The 19,761-nt window shown below is 45.5% G+C and overlaps 1 protein-coding gene across 7 annotated transcripts in view; it reads left to right on the plus strand.

Annotated features, from left to right (window-relative positions):
• PRICKLE2 (prickle planar cell polarity protein 2) overlaps positions 1-18,678 on the plus strand; it is a 392,599-nt gene extending 373,921 nt beyond the window's left edge. For all 7 annotated transcript variants that reach the window (XM_086367032.1, XM_086367028.1, XM_086367027.1 and 4 more), the window contains one exon: positions 12,494-18,678. In XM_086367032.1, the coding sequence (XP_086223158.1) occupies positions 12,494-13,368 (875 nt within the window). In that variant the 3' untranslated portion in view covers positions 13,369-18,678. The remainder of the gene's footprint in view (positions 1-12,493) is intronic.
• The last annotated feature ends 1,083 nt before the right edge of the window (positions 18,679-19,761 follow it).

Below are 19,761 nucleotides of genomic sequence, written 5' to 3' on the forward strand. Positions count from 1 at the left end.
ACTGCAGATGTTGACTGCAGCCATGAAATTAAAAGATGCTTACTCCTTGGAAGAAAAGCTATGACCAACCTAGACAGCATATTAAAAAGCAGAGACATTACTTTACCAACAAAGCTCTGTCTAGTCAAACCTATGGTTTTTCCAGTAGTCATGTATGGATGTGAGAATTGGACTATAAAGAAAGCCGAGCACCCAAGGATTGATGCTTTTGAACTATGGTGTTGGAGAAGACTCTTTAGAGTCCCTTGGACTGGAAGGAGATCCAACCAGTCCATCCTAAAGGAAATTCATCCTGAGTATTCATTGGAAGGACTGATGCTGAAGCTGAAACTCCAATACTTTGGCCACCTGATGTGAAGAACTGATTCATTTGAAAAGACCCTGATGTTGGGGAAGGTTGAAGGCGGGAGGAGAAGGGGATGACAGAGGATGAGATGGTTGGATGGCATCACCAACACAATGGACATGAGTTTGAGGAGGCTCTGGGAGTTGGTGATGGACAGGGAGGCCTGGCGTGCTGCAGTCCATGGGGTCACAGAGTCAGACACAACTGAGTGACTGAACTGAGAGAGTAGATCTTAAGAGTTCTCATCACAAGAAAAACAAGTCACTATGTATGGTGATGAATGTTAACTAGAATTACTGTAGGGATTATTTTTCAGTGTACACAAATATTGAGCCATTTTGTTGTACACCTGAAACTAATATCTGTCAATTATATCTTAACTGGAAAAAAAAAATCTTTTGTAGTACCTAAAAAAAACTTGCAGACTCTCAGCTGGGAGGAGTTTGGAGAATCTCTGGTGGAGGTTCAGAGGAAGAGGTAAGGTTCAGAGAGAAGGGATTTATTCAAGATCCTTTTGGTCTTTGCAATAAAGTTGGGACTGGACTCCAGTTCCTTTGTTTTCCAGACCAGTGAAAAGTTCATAGTAAGCAAAGTTCATAATCAGCATATAATCCATGGAATTTCGCAAAGGAAAATTAAAGATTGTGCTAAGGTGGGGGGAGAGTGGCTTGTCCTGTGGGTGAGGGTCTAGGGCACGTGGCCTCAGTAGTTGGGGAGCACAGGCTTACCTGCCCTGCAGCGTGTGCAGTCTTCCCAGAACAGGAGTCAAAGCTGTGTCTCCTGCATTGGCAGGCAGATTCTTTACCACTGAGCCACCAGGGAAGTCCCCTCTCCCTCTTCTGTGGGTTCTCTGGCTCCCGAGCCAGAGGTCTGATGTGCAGTTGCAGCTCAACGAATCATCACACTCAGGGCACCTCTTTCCAGATCAAGCAATGCCCTAGAAAGTCCCTTAGCCCATCCCTCCTCTCCAAAGTACACTGTGTCCTGACTTCCAACAGCTTGTATGAGTTTGGGCTAGTTTTTAATTTCCGATAAATGGCATCATACTATGCATATTCTTTTGTGTCTGGCATCTTTTACTTTATGAGATTCATGCGTGCTGTTGCATATAGCAGCAATTCCTGTTTATACTGGAGAAAAATACCCATAAATGAAAGAATTTTACAAGTGCTGCTTCTGGTTCCAAGCTCTTTCATATTGATGGATTTTTACTTCTCTTTGCCTCCTGTCCCTCCAGGAGAGTGGAGGGACTCCTGCCATATTCCTGCTACTCATAAAAATAAAAGGCAGGAGATCAAAGACCAGTTCTAAAATAGCTCCTGTGTGACATTGGGCATATTATTCCAACTTTCTGTTATCCACTCAAAAAATTATGCAACAACTCCTGTTGTTCAGTTGCTTACTCCTGTCCAACTCTTTGCGACCCCAGGCTTCCTTGTCCTTCACTGTCTCCTGCAGTTTGCTCAGATTCATGTCCATTGAGTCAGTGATGCTATTTAATCTCGTTCTCTGCTGCCCCCTTCTCTTTTGGCCTTCAATCTTTCCCAGCATCAGGGTCTTTTCCAGTGAGTTGACTCTTCACATCAGGTGACCAAAGTATTGGAGCTTTAGCATCAGTCCTTACAAAGAATATTCAGGATTGATTTCCTTTAGAATTAACTAGTTTGATCTCCTTACAGTCCAAGGGACTCTCAAGAGTCTTCCCTAGCACCACAGATCAAAAGCATCAATTCTTCGGCACTCAGCCTTTTGTATGGTCCAACTCTCACATCCATAACAATTCCTAGGAACTTTCTCTATGACAATACGCAGAATAATGCTTTTAATAGTGACAAATATGGGATGAAGACAATGAAAGTATGCCATCTTATTTCTCTGGGCCGGCACTGTTCTCAGGACTTTGTGTGTTAACACACTTAACACTCACCTTCCTGCTAATGAGGTAGATTCTACTATTATTCCCACTTTATAGCACTGTTCTCAGGACTTTGTGTGTTAACACACTTAACACTCACCTTCCTGCTAATGAGGTAGATTCTACTACTATTCCCACTTTACAGCTGGGAGAACTTTACAGCATGGAGCTGCCCAGGGTCTCATGGTGGAGCCATAGCTGTAAGGGACAGAGCTGGATGCAGTCTGCGAAGCCAGTGCTTTTCTCCACCGCCCTCTGCTCCTTCTGGGCGTTTCCTCAGTGCTGCCCGCAAGCATGGGCAGGATGCTCTCAAACCCCCAATGACCTAGAAGAAGCCCCCTCTGGTTCCTGGTCACCCCCTGGCCTGGTGCCTGCTGCTCTCCTCTTGCTCACTGTGCTCTAGCCCTTCTGTCACTTCTCAGAGCACCTGGAACTTTCTCTGGTACAAAATATTCTCATTCCTCTGCCTAGAATACTTCCCCCACCAAACTCTTGGTTTGACTGGCTCCTTCGCTTCCTCTATGTCGGATCCTCATTATCACCAACACAGGGCTCTCCGCCAGCACTCTGTCTAGGGAGGACCAGTCTTTAATTCTGCATCTAAGCCTCGCATTTCTTCCTTGCCTCCTAATGACTTGTAATAGCTGTAACGGTGTGTGATTCAGTCAATCTGCTTTTCCTGTACGGTGGAATATTCCTGTGAGGTGCTGTCTGAAAGGGCCTTGTTCACAGTAGCACTCACAGTGCCCAGCAGCGGCAGGGCTTCAGCAAAAACCCTTTTGAAGAAACCATGTGAGTTTCTGGTCCCTGGCTGCCCGCTCTCTACCACAAGGGAGCCGTTTTGCTTCTGCCTCCCGTGGAGTCAAGTGTTTCCTGAACAAATACTCCAGTGTGGTCTGCTTGGTGACTGGGGCTGATGGCTTCTGGAAAGCAGTAAGGGGCCAGTGTGAGCTCAGAGCAAACGCCAGCTAGTCATCATCAACTGGTTCAAATTTTCTGCTCATCTTTTCAGTTAGCCATCGGCTTTGTGGCCACACAGCCACCACAATCCCCCACGGAGCTGAGGAGGAGTGAAAATTGACCCCACATGTTTCAAAGAGTGCTGTCTCCTGATTTTCCCCTTCGCTACCTTTTATGCGTCTGTCTGTTATGGGGGTGAGTGTATCAGAAAGTTAATGCACAAGTGAGCAGGTAGAAGGCTAGCGACTTCCAGTCCAAGCCCATGTTTTGATCTTGATCAGGCTCGTCCTGGTTGACTATACTGGGTCTGTCAGATCTGAGACTTGACTCAAGTCCTGTTGTGATGCTGGTCACTTCCGGACCACACTGGTTCAAAGGCTTGTTCCTCCCATAGTGCTGTCCACTGGGAAAGCCAGAATTAGTCATGGCCTTCTCTGGGACCAGCTGGTCTTCGATTTCGGGACCAGTTTCCCTGTGCATCAGGAATGAGGAAGTGACCCGCTCTCCCCTCCCCTCCCCCATAGCAGCTGATAAAGGAAATTGTTTCAAGTCTCCCTGGTACCATGGAAACAGATGGCAGACGCGTGGCCTGTGTACACTTACAACCTGCTGGTCACTTGGGACCTGCTCGATGGGCAGACCACCAAGGGAAGAAAGGAAGGTGTGCCCAGGGCTCGAGATTTCAAAGCTTCAAATGGGGGAGGGAGGTAAGACAGCCAAGGCCTGGAGCTCAGGGAACTCCTGAAACCCACCCAGGGAAGGACAGGCTGTCAGGAGTAGGTTTGTTGAGAGGAGTTTAGAGAGAAAACAGCTTGGCAGTTCCCTGATTTGGGAGACACCCCGCCTGGGGGAACACATTCTTCCCTCTTCAGAAAGTGGGTGTGTCTGCCCTGCCTGGTGGTCAGGCTTAACCCCGCTGCTCCCAAAGTGTCAAGGACTAGTCCCCCTCAGTCTGCCATCAGCTGCAGCTCCAGAATTAAAAGTGTTTGAGCAGCGTTTCTCCGTGGAGCTGAGTTCGTCCTCAAGACTGGGACGGTAAAGAATCTGTCCACAATGCAGGAGACCTGGGTTCAATCTGGGAGATTGAAGACCTGGGAGAGCCCCTGGAGAACGGAATGGCTACCCATTCCTGTATTCTTGCCTGGAGAATTCCATGGACAGAAGAGCCTGGTGGGCTACAGTCCATGGGGTTGCAAAGAATCAGACGCAGCCGAGCGACTAACACTTTGCACACTTTTCTCCATCGGGCTGTTTGTCCCCCAGGGTAGATTTGGCATTGTCTGGACACAGTTCGAGTTGTCGAAAGTGGAGTGGGGAGGGTGCTTTAGGCACCTAGGGCAGATGCTGCTTAACCTCCCACAATGCATAAGGCAGCGCCCCACCCCCCCTACCCCCGCCCCAGCACAGAGAATCATTCTGCCCCAGATGCAAATACTGCCAAGGTTGAGAAACCCTGGATCAGTGTCTCTGAAGGTATGGGCTTTTCTGGAGTAGAAGCTCCTGTAGTTGCAAGGAAGGATTGCCCTTGAAGTGCTGTCACAAGCCAGGCAGTGCTTCTCTAACCCTCAAGGGCATGAGAATCGGCACCAGAGGATCTTGTGTGAATGCAGATTCCGATTCTACAAGTCTGGATTGGCTGCTATTGTCCCTGGTCCGCAGATCACATTTGGAAGAGCAAGCGGTTTTGAGTGCATTCATAATCTCCCCCTCCTTCCCTTCTCACTCTCCCTGTCTCTCCATCCCTGTTCCCCCAGCCTTCCCTGTCGTACTCTGTTCAAACCCTGTCACCTGGGAACATGTGGTGGTTAAACCGCACTGCCCAGATGACAGAGTCTCTCTAGCTGTTGCCAGTTTGAGGTTCAGGGTGTTGATGAAATCAGTCGACTTAGCTGGTTAAAAAAGAACCCAAGGGACCTGAGCAGACTACTCCCCAACACACACACTTAAGCAAGATGGTACCCCAAAGGCATTTTTTGCATGGTCTCAGACACTTAGCCTAGACAGAGCCCTTGACTTCGGGGATGCTCACACATGATACAGTTTCTCAGACCTTCCCGTTCTAAACCAGAGGTTGAAACTATTTCTAGAAAGGGCCAGATAAAAAGTATTATAAGCTTTGCAGGGCATGTAGTCTCGGTCACAGCGACTCACTCCTGCCACTGTAACAAGGAAGCAGCCATAGACAGCATGCAAATGACTAAGTGTAGTTGGTTTCCAATAAATCTTTATTTACAGAAATAAGTACATAGTGAGCTGGATTTAGCCCCTGAGCCATAGTTTGCAAGTCCCTATTCTAAACAGTTCCTTTTTCTTCACGTTTCTGCTTCAGAGAAAAAAGAAAGAAAGAAGAAAAAAAATCTGGAAAACCTAAATCACCAGTATGGGTTGTAAATAGAGGGCAAAAATGAGTAGATATTCTTTCTTTTACTGCATCAAAATGTGAATGCATCCTTCAAGTGGGCAGAACCATAATTTTCTCCCTATGCCAGTTGTTTTTTCTTTGTGGTTTTGTTTTCATTTTGTTTTTGCTGGGGTTGAGAGGGATTAGAAAGGGCAATAAATAAGGAACAGCAAGAGGTACCAAAAGAACTGCCAGTGCGTTTAAGTCTGCATTTTCTTTTTTCTGTGCTTCAGCAAATACTTTCTACCCTTAGGATCAGTGGAGGGAGGGGGCACCACAAAGATTGCCTTTCTCTTCCATCAGGCCCAAAGCTTTCTTTGAAGGAATTGATTTTTTGCATCGTCACTGGCTTCTGTTAAAACCTCCTGTTTGCAGTGAGGGGGCATTGCTTGGACAGAAACGCTTGAGTGTGGCTTAAAGCGCCTGGCTGCATTTTCCAGTTGACAGTTTAACCGTAGGGAACCGCAGGCTAAATTCAATACTGACCTCTCTTTGTTGGGGCACGTCCTGTGGGACCTGAGGGAAACCCACAGCCCCTGCGGTGTGTGGACGTTTCTTTTGCTCCTGGCCATGCTCACCCCAGGGATAAAGATAAATCGCAGCGTTTAACTCCCCAGTCACCATCTAGAGCTTCTCACAAAGGTCGCTTTATTTGGAGAGGAAAAAACTCTGTCTGTTAATAAGACAGGGTGCCGCCGGAGGGGAAAGTGACTTGGCATCTGTGTCTCTGGCTGTGTGGTGGGATCTTCTGCCAGGGTCTCCAGGACTTGCTGGGACCCTGACAATGCCAGTGTTAAGTGTGGGGTCAGACCGTGGATTTCCGCTGGAGCTCTGGGGAGCTCTGAGTGCAGTTTCTGCCTCCTGTACACATACGCATAGCTGTGCTCATTCACACACACGCACGCACGCACGCGCACACACAGAGTCATGGCTTGGGCAGCAAAAAAAAGTACATTTATTGCAGGAGAACTGAGGGGCATCAAGAGCCCCATTCAAGTAGATTGTACTGATGTGCTTTAAAAAAAAATACACACACATTTCCCTTCTTTTTAAAGCTATTTTTAAACATTATTTTTGACTGCACTGGGTCTTTGTTGTGACGCACGGGCTTCTCACTGAGTGGCTTCTCCTGTGGTAGAACACAGGCTATATGGCACGTGGGCTCAGTTGCCCCGTGGCATGTGGGATCTCCCAGAGCAGAACCCGTGTCCTCTGCATTGGCAAGTGGACTCTTAACCATTGGACCACCAGGGAAGTCCTGATGTGCATTGTTCTGACACTGAGTCTCATGCTACATGGAGAGTGTGCGCTCTTTCATGGGGAACTTTTAGGCCTTGTTTACTTTCTTCCCATGCATCGAACACCAGGTGCTGAGATCGGGGCTAGAAAGCAGGAACCAGCTCTGGCCCTCTTGATGCTTATAGGCTGGTCATATAGAGATGGACAGAGAATCAAAACTACACAAATTTATGGCAGTTGTGACAGGGCTTAAAAATGACATTTTTCTCAGCTAATCATCACCACAGCTTGTGAATTCAGGTACTGTGTTATGCCCATTTTACAGATGCATCTCAAGAGGTCTCAAAGTTGACCCAAGTCCTGTCTCCAGTTCTGCTCAGAATTGGTTCTCGAGTTGCCTCTTCATTGAAATATGAATCTATTCACACACAGTACAGTCTCAGAAATGCATGACTTTGGGGCTTATAAGAGGCAGGTTCAGGAAAACAGCATACAGTATTTGCTAGATTATTTCTCCTGACCCTAATTTCATTCCAGGGCTTGAGTAGAAAGCCCAGCAAAAAACATCACACCCTCCTCCATAGCTTTTGTTTCTCAGTGTGATTTTTGAAGAATTTTTTTTCCTTCCTTACATTTATCTGCTCAGGCTAGTCATTCATCATCTTGCATTGCTCTCCTCTCCTCTCCGCCTTCGGATTGGGGAGGTTCTGGAAGTGATTAGGCTGTTGTAAATCAGCTTTTATGATGTGCACGTCACCGATAAGCAGTGCGGAAAGCAGGAGTCAGAGAACTCTACTCCTCTTGCCCTGACAATTATCCCAGTAATGACATTTAAATTTTTTTAAAAAGTGACTGAAAAGTACGATGCTTGGCAGAATAGTTGCTCAGTAGGCATATCCAGTGTTTAAATTGGGCTCTTTAATGAGAACACTGCATTATATTTACACCGTTTTATTGAGTTACAACACATATAAGGTAAAGCAAACTAACATTTAAACTGCACTTCAAGAAATTTTTCCATGTGCATTCTTTTATAATCATCACCCAGATCTAGGTGGAGAACATTCCTGTGCCTTGAATATCTCCCTTGCGCCCCCACCCATTCTGCTGACCTCTCCACCGCAGACAGCCTCAGCCTCTTCTTGAACTTCACATAAATGGACTTGTACTGCGTGGACCCTTGAGCCTGTGGGCATTTTCTGTGACATTCATCCATGTTGTCCAGTGTACATATTCACTCTCATTGTGTAATATTCTATCATAGCATGGTTTTTCAACCGGGGTAGTATTGACATTGGGGGCTGGATAATTCCTGGCCGTGGGGACTGTCCTGTGCGTTATAGGGTGTTCAGCAGCATCTCTCTGCTGCTGCTGCTAAGTCACTTCAATCATGTTCGACTCAGCAACCCCACGGACTGTAGCCCAACAGTCTCCTCTGTCCATGGTATTCTCCAGGCAAGAATACTGGAGTTGGTTGCCATGCCCTCCTCCAGGGGATCTTCCTGACCCAGAGATCAAACCTGAGTCTCTTACATCTCCTGCGTTGGCAGGAGGTTCTTTACTACTAGTGCACCTGGGAAGCCCCAGTAGTGTCCCCTATCCCTAGTAATTTCGCCTAGAATTGAAAACCATTGCATCATATCACTGTACTAGAATTTTAGGAAACTTTTTATATGGAAATAACTTCAAACTTGCTGAACAGCTGCAAAAATAGAACAAACAATACCCATAATGTATTTACCTAGATTTTTAACAGTTTACCCATTTGGTTTATTATTTGCACTGTCTTGCACACACACATCGGAGAAGGCAATGGCACCCCACTCCAGTACTCTTGCCTGGAAAATCCCATGGACGGAGGAGCCTGGTAGGCTGCAGTCCATGGGGTCGCTGAGAGTCGGGCACGACTGAGCGACTTCACTTTCACTTTGCACTTTCATGCATTGGAGAAGGAAAGTCAACCCACTCCAGTATTCTTGCCTGGAGAATCCCAGGGACAGAGGAGCCTGGCGGGCTGCTGTCTATGGGGTCGCACAGAGTCGGACACGACTGAAGTGACTTAGCAGCAGCAGCAGCAGCACACACACATACACACACACACACACACACACACACACACACACAATGTACTTCTGAACCACTTGATAGCAAGTTGCACCTATCTTGGCCATTTACTACCGTATACTTCCATGTGTATTTCCCAAGAATAAGTTTCTTCTCAAACATGATCCCAATTATCAGTTAACCACAGAAAATTTAACATAATGCATTGATCAGTTGGCCCTATGTCCCAATTTTTGCCATTTAGGAGAAATAATCCATTACAGTGTTTATTTTTGCTTCAGTGCAGATTCCAGTCCAGGATTAGGGATTGTGTATAGTTGCTGTGATTCCTTAAGATCCTTTAGTCTAGAACGTTGACTCAGTCTTTGTCTTTTATGATACTGGATTTTCTTTAAAAAAGAAAAAAAAAACAATGCTTTTTCTTCTTCATAGAATAGTCCTCACGTGGGGCTTATCTGGTCTTTCCTCCTGCATCCATTCAGGGTGTGTGCGTTCTTGATGGAACACTGCAGCAGTAGTGTGTCCTCCTTCAACCACCCCATCGGGAGGGGCATGATGGTGATGGAAACTCATTGGTAATGGAGGTAGTCAACAGTGTTGCCTGATTTCTCCTCTGCAGAGTTACTTAATTTTGCCTTACAGAGGATAAGCAATATGTGGGGAAACATTGACACCGTGCAAATATCCTGCTCTCCAAGCAAAATTTACCCAAGTTGAGCAGATTTCACGTCTTGCATGAGCCAGTCTTTACCTATAATAGTTAGAAAATGATGATCTTCCAAATCCAGTACTCTTTCTGTATGTGCACCCCATTCTGTTGTACACAAAACCCACTCTTTCCCCCATTTATTTATTGGTGTTTTTATTTGTTATCAGTATGGATTCAGGAATTCTAATTTTTCCAGTGGTTTATAAATCATTACAGTTTTAATGCTCAAATTGCTCAGCTTTAGCTGGTGGGATCCCTTTGAAGTTGGGACCTGTGTTCTTCTGAAAACCTCCCCCCTTCATTTTTCAGTCTTAAACACTTCCTTACCTTTCAGTACATAACAAGATGTTCCACGCTCATCTTTGTCCTTCCTTTCTCCAATCCTGGAATTATCCATTTCTCCAAAAAAGTCCTGTCTAAATCCTTATAATGGGGAATGTAGAAAATACCACAATTTATTTATCCTTTCTCCCGTTAACTGACATTTAAATTGTTTCTGGTTCTGGACTAATATAAGGAAAGCTTCACTTAATACCCTTGTGCATTTTTTGGACCCATAAACTGATTTCCATTGGGCATGTAATCAGGAGTGGCAATGGAAAGTTACAGAACAACAAGGACAGGGAACTGTATTCAGTATCTTACAGTAACCTGCATTGGAAAAGAATTATATATTAGAATATATAATTTATATATATCTGTATATATGTGAAGAGTCTAGAAAGAATTTATATATATATGAAACAATATTTAACAGAATCACTTTGCTAAACACCTGAATCATTGTAAATCAATTATGCTACAGTTTAATAAATAAATAAATAAAAAGGAAGCATAGAATCTCCACTCTGGTTATATACCCAACAGAAATGAGTACACTAAGATCACCAAAAAAAGTAACACAAGTATTTAAAGCAACTGATTCATAATTCATATATATACATACACACACATACATATATGTATGTATATTTAGTTTTGGGCTTCCCAGGTGGCTCAGTGGTAAAGAATTTGCCTGCCAATGCAAGAGACGCAGGATTGATCCCTGGGTTGGCAGGATCCCCTGGAGAAGGAAATGGCAACCCACGCTAGTATTCTTGCCTGGGAAATACCATGGACAGAGGAGCCTGGCGGGCTACAGTCAATAGTGTCACAAAAGAGTCGGACATGACTTTGCAACTAAAATAACAACAACATATTTAGCTTTAGTAGGTATTGCTTCCCAATGGCATTCATGGTAAAGAACCTAACTGCTAGTGCAGCAGACTGAAGAGATGTGGGTTCGATCCCTGGGTCGGGAAGATCTCCTGGAGAAGGAAATGGCAACCCACTCCAGTATTCTTGCCTGGGAATCCCAGGGACAGAGGAGCCTGGCGGGCTACAGTCCTTGGGGTTGCAAAAAGTCGGACGTGACTGAGCGCGCGCATGCGCGCGCGCACACACACACACACACACACACACACACACACTGCTAAGTAGTGTTTCACAGTGCTCATAACATTAGTTTTGTGCGGGGAGAGAAAGTCGTTGGCCCCAGTAGGTGGGGAGGAGTAATCAGTGGGAGGGGTTATAATGGGCCAGTGCAATTCAAAGACATGTCGCCTGTGACCAGAAATGACAGAATTGCTGTTCTTTTTCATTGATAATGATCAAGAAATGCTGAGATTTTGCCACTTGGTCCATTCTTAAACTGCTTTTTTTTAGAAAGAGTGCTGTTTTTAAATGGACAAAATGTAAATTACTCTAGTCAAGAATCTCCTCCTACCTTCAAATTGCTTTTAGTCTCAATGATGGCAGTGACAGCACGTCAGGATTGCAGGGCTCCTGCTGTTCGAGAGCATTAGGATCACTGCTTGCCCCCATCCCCACCCCAGAGTCCTACTGACATCTCTGACTGCTAGGTGTCCGTTTGGAATCTTGGAACAGTCATCTGCTAAACAGCCTGAGAGGATAAATATCCCTCTGTCTACTTCCAGGGAGTCAGTTGGTTTTCAAGATATCTGGGATAGAGGCCAAGGGACAGCAGGCAGACCAGGAAATTACTGGAGGCTAAAGGTGGAAGTGCGGAGAAGGCAATGGCAACCCACTCCAGTACTCTTGTCCATGGGGTCGCTAGGAGTCGGACACGACTGAGCGACTTCACTTTCACGCATTGGAGAAGGAAATGGCAACCCATTCCAGTACTCTTGTCCATGGGGTCGCTAGGAGTCGGACACGACTGAGCGACTTCACTTTCACGCATTGGAGAAGGAAATGGCAACCCACTCCAGTGTTCTTGCCTGGAGAATCCCAGGGACGGGGGAGCCTGGTGGGCTGCCGTCTCTGGGTTCGCACAGAGTCGGACACGACTGAAGCGACTTAGCAGCAGCAGCAAAGGTGGAAGTGAGGTGGTCCAGTACTATAGGACTCGGCTCTAGGCTCAGTGTTGCTAGGAAGTATTTGGGCATGGCTCTGCCTCTGAAGCTTAAAGGTTCTTTGTCCAGAGAACTTATAGATAAATCATCATTAGAACCAAAGAGGTGATTGAAGCACTTTGGAAAGTGAAATTCTGAACAGAGGAAACATTGTATATAAGATACACCGAAAGGCTCCTAAGTAATTTTGATGAAACTTTGGAGGCATGACTAGTCAAAAAAAAAAGCTTTTTAACCAGGTGCCCCCTCTAGGTAGACGCTGGCCCACTGACAGTGGGGAGAGCCCTCCTGCATACTTGCTGAGCAAGCTTTTGTGCAGAGTACAACTGTGTGACGGTTTGCAGCGACCCTGGTTAGATGACCTTTTCGGTGACCCGTGGCGATGGAATCCTCATCACTGCACATTTGTATTAACTTCCGTGAACCTCTCCTCTGTCTCCCTCAGGCCTCTCCGCGGATGGTGGCGCCAAGCGCCAGGAGCACCTCTCTCGGTTTTCCATGCCAGATCTCAGCAAAGACTCTGGGATGAATGTGTCCGAGAAGCTGAGCAACATGGGCACGCTGAACTCGTCCATGCAGTTCCGCAGCGCTGAGTCGGTTCGCAGCCTGCTGTCCGCTCAGCAGTACCAGGAGATGGAGGGCAACCTCCACCCGCTCAGCACCCCGATCAGGTACAGAGACCTGCAGGCGCACGGAAGGATGCATCAGAGCTTTGATTTCGATGGGGGGATGGCGGGCAGCAAGCTGCCGGGGGCAGAGGGCGTGAGGATCCAGCCCATGAGCGAGCGCACGCGGAGGAGAGCCAGTTCGCGCGAAGACAACCGCCGCTTTCGGCCCCACCGGTCTCGGCGATCCCGACGCTCTCGCTCAGACAACGCCCTCCACCTGGCCGGCGAGCGCGAGGCCCTCTCTCAGTTAAAGGAGAGACCCCCCCTGAGAGCCAGGGAGGACTATGATCAGTTCGTGCGCCAGCGGAGCTTCCAGGAGAGCCTGGGCCAGGGGTCCCGGCGGGACCTGTATGGCCGGTGCCCCCGGACCGTGTCGGACCTGGCTCTGCAGAATGCCTTTGGGGAGCGCTGGGGCCCCTACTTCGCTGAGTACGATTGGTGTTCCACCTGCTCCTCCTCCTCCGAATCTGACAACGAGGGCTATTTCCTAGGAGAACCCATCCCCCAGCCCGCCCACCTGAGATATGTCACCAGTGATGAGTTACTGCACAAATACAGCTCCTATGGCCTCCCCAAGTCTTCCACACTAGGTGGCAGGGGACAGTTGCACAGCAGGAAAAGACAGAAGAGCAAAAACTGTATCATTTCTTAATCCAATGGGGAGTCAGGGAGTGGGGGAAGATGGGAGCTAAGAATGTAGATTCAGAAACTTGCACTGTTGGAAATTTTAAAGCGCTTTGGGGGTGGGGGGGTCCAGGGAGAGATGAGAGGAGCTCTCCCTTGATGGAGGCAAGGTTACCTATTGACTCCATAGGTAGTCACAGTTCTTGGCATGTTGAACATTATTTGCACATTTCACTTTGGAAACGCTGTAGGCTCAACGGAGGCCAGGGTTGGTCACCTCTTTCTCCGACCGTCTGTGTTGAGTTGCCACTGGCAAGATGGCAAAATTGTTTCCTGCTCGCTTATATATATATACATACACACACACACACACACACACACACACACACACATATATATATATATATATATATATAGCCTCTCTGGTTTTCTTCCTTTTAGGATCCTTTTTCCAGTAAGTAATTTGTTTATTAGCCAGGACCCCACACTAAGTTATTTACATGTCCATTGTAAATGCAATGTAAATGAGAGTTCTGATAAAATATTTTTGTATTTTGTAATATCAAAGGAATTTCTATATCGTAGGACTCAGTGGAGCCTTGCATGCACATCTAGCATTGTCTTTTGAGTAGTATTACAGGGTGGTCCAGGACCACTTTTTTTTTTTTTTCCTTTTCTTTTTTCTATACAAATTTGTTACATGTCAGTGAGACCTTTTTCAAAGGATTTTATTCAATTTGGCTTTTTGTGGCTAAAAAAAAACTCACAAATTACCTGTTACACCCAAAACATTTGATGCTCCATCCATCTTAAGGAGCCATCCTTAAGTCTGCTCCCACCCTCAGTAGAATCTCTTCTCTACAAAGTGGTAGTAATTTTTTTTTTTTATAATTGCCAACGTAACTTCTGCCAATTAGAAAAACCAACCAGTGTCAGTCAAGTTCCGTGAAAAATGCCATCCCCGCTGGAAACACTGACGTTGCTCACCATTGATCTGTCCTGTGGGGAAAACAAAAGTGACTGTGCGTGGTGCCGTTGTGTGATGTCAGCATGACATTGTTTTGAGTGTGGCATTATTTCCTGGTGCTCGTTTCCTGGATTGTATTATCCGCTTTCCTTTACCAAGGCAGACAGAACAGCTGCCTTAGCCTGACAACCGGTTGTCCTCAGCGCAAATGAACTTCAGCTTTGGGAAATTCAGGCCAGAAAGGTTCCGAGGGGCTCTGGGAGTGATGGTGCTTTCTAGGTCGTAGGTCATATGTGGAGATGGAGGGCCGCTTCCACCCGCTCAGCACTCACGTCAGGTACACAGACCTGCAGGCGTGGAAGGATGCATCAAAGCTTTGACTTCGAGGGGATGGCAGGCAGCAAGCTGCCGAGGCCAAAGGGCACAAGAATCCAACCCACAGATCAAGGGTAGAGGCTGAAGGGGAATATGAAGGAAAGTCAGAGCAAAGAAGAACTTCCAGAAATGAAGTATAGGAGAGGTGAGAACCACCTTTGAACAACCCCTCGTGCTGGTGGGAAAAAAAAAACAAAACCCAGTTTAACTCATTCTGTAACCAGAGTATCTGGGTTGCCCAGAAAGATTGAGCCGCTCAGGAGATTTTGTGTTATGGTTCTGGAAAACAGATGTTGCTGAAAGAGAGGTTTCCATTTTGAACTTTGGGGACCGTCGGTCAGATAGAAAATGAGCTCACAAGTGAGTGTGCTTAAAGAAGACATTTAACGGTTGTGTTGTTTATAGTAAACTAAAACCTCCTACCTAGCTTCGGTTAAGAGTGAAGCGCTTGCTTTTGCTTCCATTCTCCTCCTTCCCTTCACGGATTGTGGGTGAAGTGACCCATTGGGGGGCCCACCTGTAGTGAGATGTACTGTCAGTGTAGTGTGCAGTGTATCTCAGTGGCCATCTGCCATGGTGAGGTGAGCCTGGTCTCTTTTCAGTATAGTAGTTAATATTTTCTCGTGTTTTCTTATGCAGAGGATGTGGAAAGTGGCTTTTTAGACACCATCCCACATGGGTCTGGGGAAGGAAGGCTGTAAAGGATGTGGAAGTGGCACTCCATTCAGGATGTATTAAAATAATTTGCTTTTCAGGTATTTATATGACATTTGTCATTGTCACTGATGTTTTTGAAAAAGCGATGCAAATGTTGGTTGTGGCTGTTTTCCGCATGCTTTCTTCATATCTAAATGCTTCATTAATTATCCAAGCCTCTGGAGAATTAACTCTATTAAGTTTGTATAGTGAGTTTGTAAACTGCTTGGCAAACTGATAAAGACATAATGTATACCACCACGCTACCAACGTGGCAGGTTTCTGGTAGAAACCGGGCGAGTCCAATTTGGAGTTCTAAGTTTCTGGATTGATGAGAATAGAAAGGCATTTTGGAAAAAGAAAAGAGAGACAAAAAGTAGATCATTTAACTTAGCAAATAACTGAAAATAATGTCTGTCTTCCGTGGCCTGGAATCCAAGGAAAGAAATTCTCCTAGTAAACATTGTTTTCTTAATCTGTCCTTTTAAGAGTACCTCTTAACATTTCCCCAATGAGGCTTTGACCACCATCAGCAGAAAGAAGAAAGTGCCCTAGACACTGGCAACTGAGCAATATGCAAAGGGATGAGAGGAATAAGCAGTTTCAGATCTAGCTGCCCAGGGAACGTCCATCAGCTGAACTGGCCAGAGCTGGAGGTGTGGTGAGGTAGAAGCCTTAGGGCTTGCAGTCGAAAAAGCAAGATCACCTCCATCTTGTCCACCACTGCAGATGCCTCCTCCCCACCCTAGATGCAGCCAGGCACCCTGTGGAGATTGCTGGCAGAGGCCAGGTAAATCCTCATTGCAAGGATGGAACCTCCAAGGGAATGCCCGAGAGAGGGCAGGTTATCACTGTGTTGGGAATTCTGCCTCTTAGTGATAACTTACACCCAACATCCCAGAATCCCATTCCCCAAAATTCAGCACATTCCTTTCTGAGGCCAGATCTGGTCCTTACGTGATCATCACCAGAAGCTCTTACTTAGTCAAGCTTTCCTCCATGGCTGGGGCTTGCAGTCATCTCTTCTTAGATCATCATTTGATCTTTAATAGACTGTGTTTAGAAAAGTAAATCTTTTCCCTGTTGATTTTCTTCTCTCATGCTTTGGTTTGATTTTTCTTCCTACCTCTCCTCGTATTGATCTTCTTATCTTTTGGATAAAACCACACTTTAGCATTCATTTCATTTCCTGTTGCTGCTCAGTTCATTGGCAACAGAACTGGCCCTTTCCCAAGTTAGAAGTCAGTGACAGTTTTCTGAATGGCCCTGCCAGTGCATATCAACCTTGATACTATGAGCAAATTTCTTAGCAGGCCGGTGGCATTCAGGTAGCCTCCCATCTGTCATAGCATTCTGGGATTTCTACCAAGTGTGAAGGTAAGTGAGGTCAGGGAAACCAAAAACATACTTCTCAGTTTTTGCCAATGTTCAAGGATGGGGGTGGTTTTTAGAGTTGGTTGTTTGGCCCTGTCCACCTATATTCACCTTCTGTCCACCCTCCACCAGCCCCACAAACAAGCAGTTTGTCATTTCTCATATGGCAACTGAGGGTAGCTCTTTTTCTTCCCCTTGTCCCATTCTATAGGATGTTTCTTCAATACAACAAGATTATATTTTCCTCTTCTGCAATAGCTTTCTGCTTCTTGGGTACCACTAGCCATTGTTGAGTTCAGGTGGGGATGTCTCTGCCATACCTATAATGTGGGCAGATAGAACCAGGGTACCCCTTCAGAGAGCGTGGATGCAGCCTCAGAAATCTTTGCAACACTCTAGCCAGCCAGGACCAGTTGATCCGAATGGATTTGCTTTGTCTGATAACAAATCTTACTCATGAACTGATTCTTCCTTGTGTTTCTACCCTGGGCTCTTTTGCCGTTTTCCCAAAACAGTTCACCATCTATTCAGGAAGCATCATCCATAAATCACTGTGCGATGCCAATCCCTATGCCCCTGTATTGCAGATGCTAAAGGAGGCTGACTTCTTTAGACTAAACAAAAATGTCTTTGGCCTCCTTTTCCATTTTCGGATTCTTGGCCAGTTATAAGCAATCTGTGTTTGCCATTTCACAGAGGTAAGATAAGAGTCTGTACCATTCTTTTCTAGTCCCACCTTCTAATAAAGAACAACACAAATACTTAAATTCCAAGGAGAAGTGCTCTTTGCATATTTCTCTCTAACAGAAACCAGATGCTAATGCATAAGAAGGAGGATCTATCTTTGACAAAGGAAAGTGGACGTTGAAATCAGTCATCTGAGGATTTCATGCCAGAAGGGTTGCTATCAGCAACTGTTTAGCACCTTCAGGGCTTTGACAAGGACTCTGCGGACAGCATTCCAGGTACAGAACTCAGCCAAGCCTCCTCTGCCAATCTTGAAGGCAGTTCCAGATTGCTGCCTTTTGAGGTATGTTTCTTAAAGCATGAGAGACGTGGAAATGAAGAGAGTTTTTGTCTTGCCTCCAGTGGTCAGTCCCTTTGGGGCCTCAGCAGACACCAGAGCCTGCTTGTCTGACTACTGGGAAGCAGTCATCAAGGTTAGAGTTGAAAAAAGATTGCAGTCTTTTTCCATTTTCTCAAAATAGAAGTTCCTTCAATACAAGACTCCCAAAAAGCATGACTTACTGTTGGGGGCTGTACTAGTTTATAAGCTTACTTCCTGCTTATAACTTTCCCCAAACTGGCTTGTCCCAACAGGAATCTAACATTGTGTTAGAAATTACTTCTGTGGTTTAAATACAGAATCCATGAGAGGGTAGGGGGAGTGTCTTATTCTATCCTGAGAGTTTTGAGATGTCCCTCACCCTACCAAGTATTTGGCCATTGATGTTCCATAGGTCGCTGACCAGGCCTTTTTAAATGTTTCAGAGAGAATTACTCAAGCCTTTCTAGTTAATTTCCATGTTTCTCCATAAAGTATTTGGTTCTATCCTGGACCCTGACTTCGCATTCTAAGGCCTGTGGGTCCTCCTTTTTCCCTAGCAGATGAGGACCTCGGCAGTTCTCCTGCTCCGAAACGCATTCTTTCCTATACAGGATCATTTTGTCCATCTTCTGCTTTAATTCCAAGCGCGTAAACAAAACCTCAAAGGGCCTGAGAAGGTAAGGCACACCAGAGTCTGTGTTGTGTGTCGGGTGTCAAGCTATTTGTTTAGAAGGTCTGCAGTGGACCTTTGGTGTGGGCTCTGCCAGAGACTGTTGTGAACACTTTGCTTGAGATCCGTGCCCTGTGAAATGGATATGATGTTTTACTGATGTCTGTAATACATTTGTAAACTTCCAATAAAATTTGAATAAACGAAATGTTGCCGTTCTTCTCAGTCTTCCATTACTTTCTAGGTTTTTGGAAGTCTTTGCCTTTGAGCATCTCAGCAAAGGAATAGAGAAGGTGCGCATGTCAGGAGAGGTGAGATTTGCTATGAAAGATGAACCTGATTGTTCAGATCAGGATTTCTCAACCTGGGCACTATCTGCATTTTGGTCCAGTCCATTCTTTGCGGCATAGAACCATCCTGTGTATAGTAGGATGTTTAACAGTATTGCTGACCTGTGCTTATTAGATGCCCCAAGTTGTGACAACTAAAAATGTTTGCTCCCACCACACCCATTAGGGTATTTTTTAAAAAACGAAGAAGGAAAAAGAAAGTAACAAGTATGGGCATGGATGGGGAGAAGCTGGAACACTTTTGCACTACTGGTAAAAATATAAAGCAGTGCATCTTCTGTGGAAACAGTATGGTAGTTCCTCAAAAAAATTTAAAAAAGAACTACCATATGATCCAGCAATTCTGCTCCTGGGTATATACCCAAAATAATTGAAAACTGGGCTTCAAAGAGATAATTAGTACACCCGTGTTGATAGCATCATTCACGATAGCTAAAAGAGGCAACCCAAATGTCCACTGATGATGAGTGGATAAGCTAAATGTGATCCCAACGTACAATGAATTGTTCTTCATCCTTTGAAAGGGAGGAAATTATGACATATGCTGCAACATGGATAAACTTGAGGACCCTAAGCTGGGTGAAATAAGTCAGTCACAAAAAGATGTGTGTAATTCTGCCTTTACAAGCTACCTAAAGTGGTTAAATTCACAGGCACAAAGTGGTCGCCTGGGGCTGATAAGAGCTCCTGGGAAGATCTTCGAGTATACATTTTCTCTTTCCAAGATGAGAATTCTGGAGATTTGTTGTACAGCAATGTAAGTGTACTTACTACTGAACTGTATGTTCAACAGTGGCACATTTTATGTTATCTTTATTTTACCATGATTTAAAAAAAAAAAAAATCTCCACCCTTAGCTGAGTGTCCCCTGAGGACAGAAAACACTGCTGGTTGAGAACCACCAGTTAAAATGCTTTGTACCTTCTTAGTATCTTCATTCC

This window comes from Bos grunniens, chromosome 22, assembly GCF_055505025.1.
Source record: "Bos grunniens cultivar Pamir isolate PY7600 chromosome 22, Bosgru_T2T1.0, whole genome shotgun sequence".
NCBI classification, from domain to species: domain Eukaryota; kingdom Metazoa; phylum Chordata; class Mammalia; order Artiodactyla; family Bovidae; genus Bos; species Bos grunniens.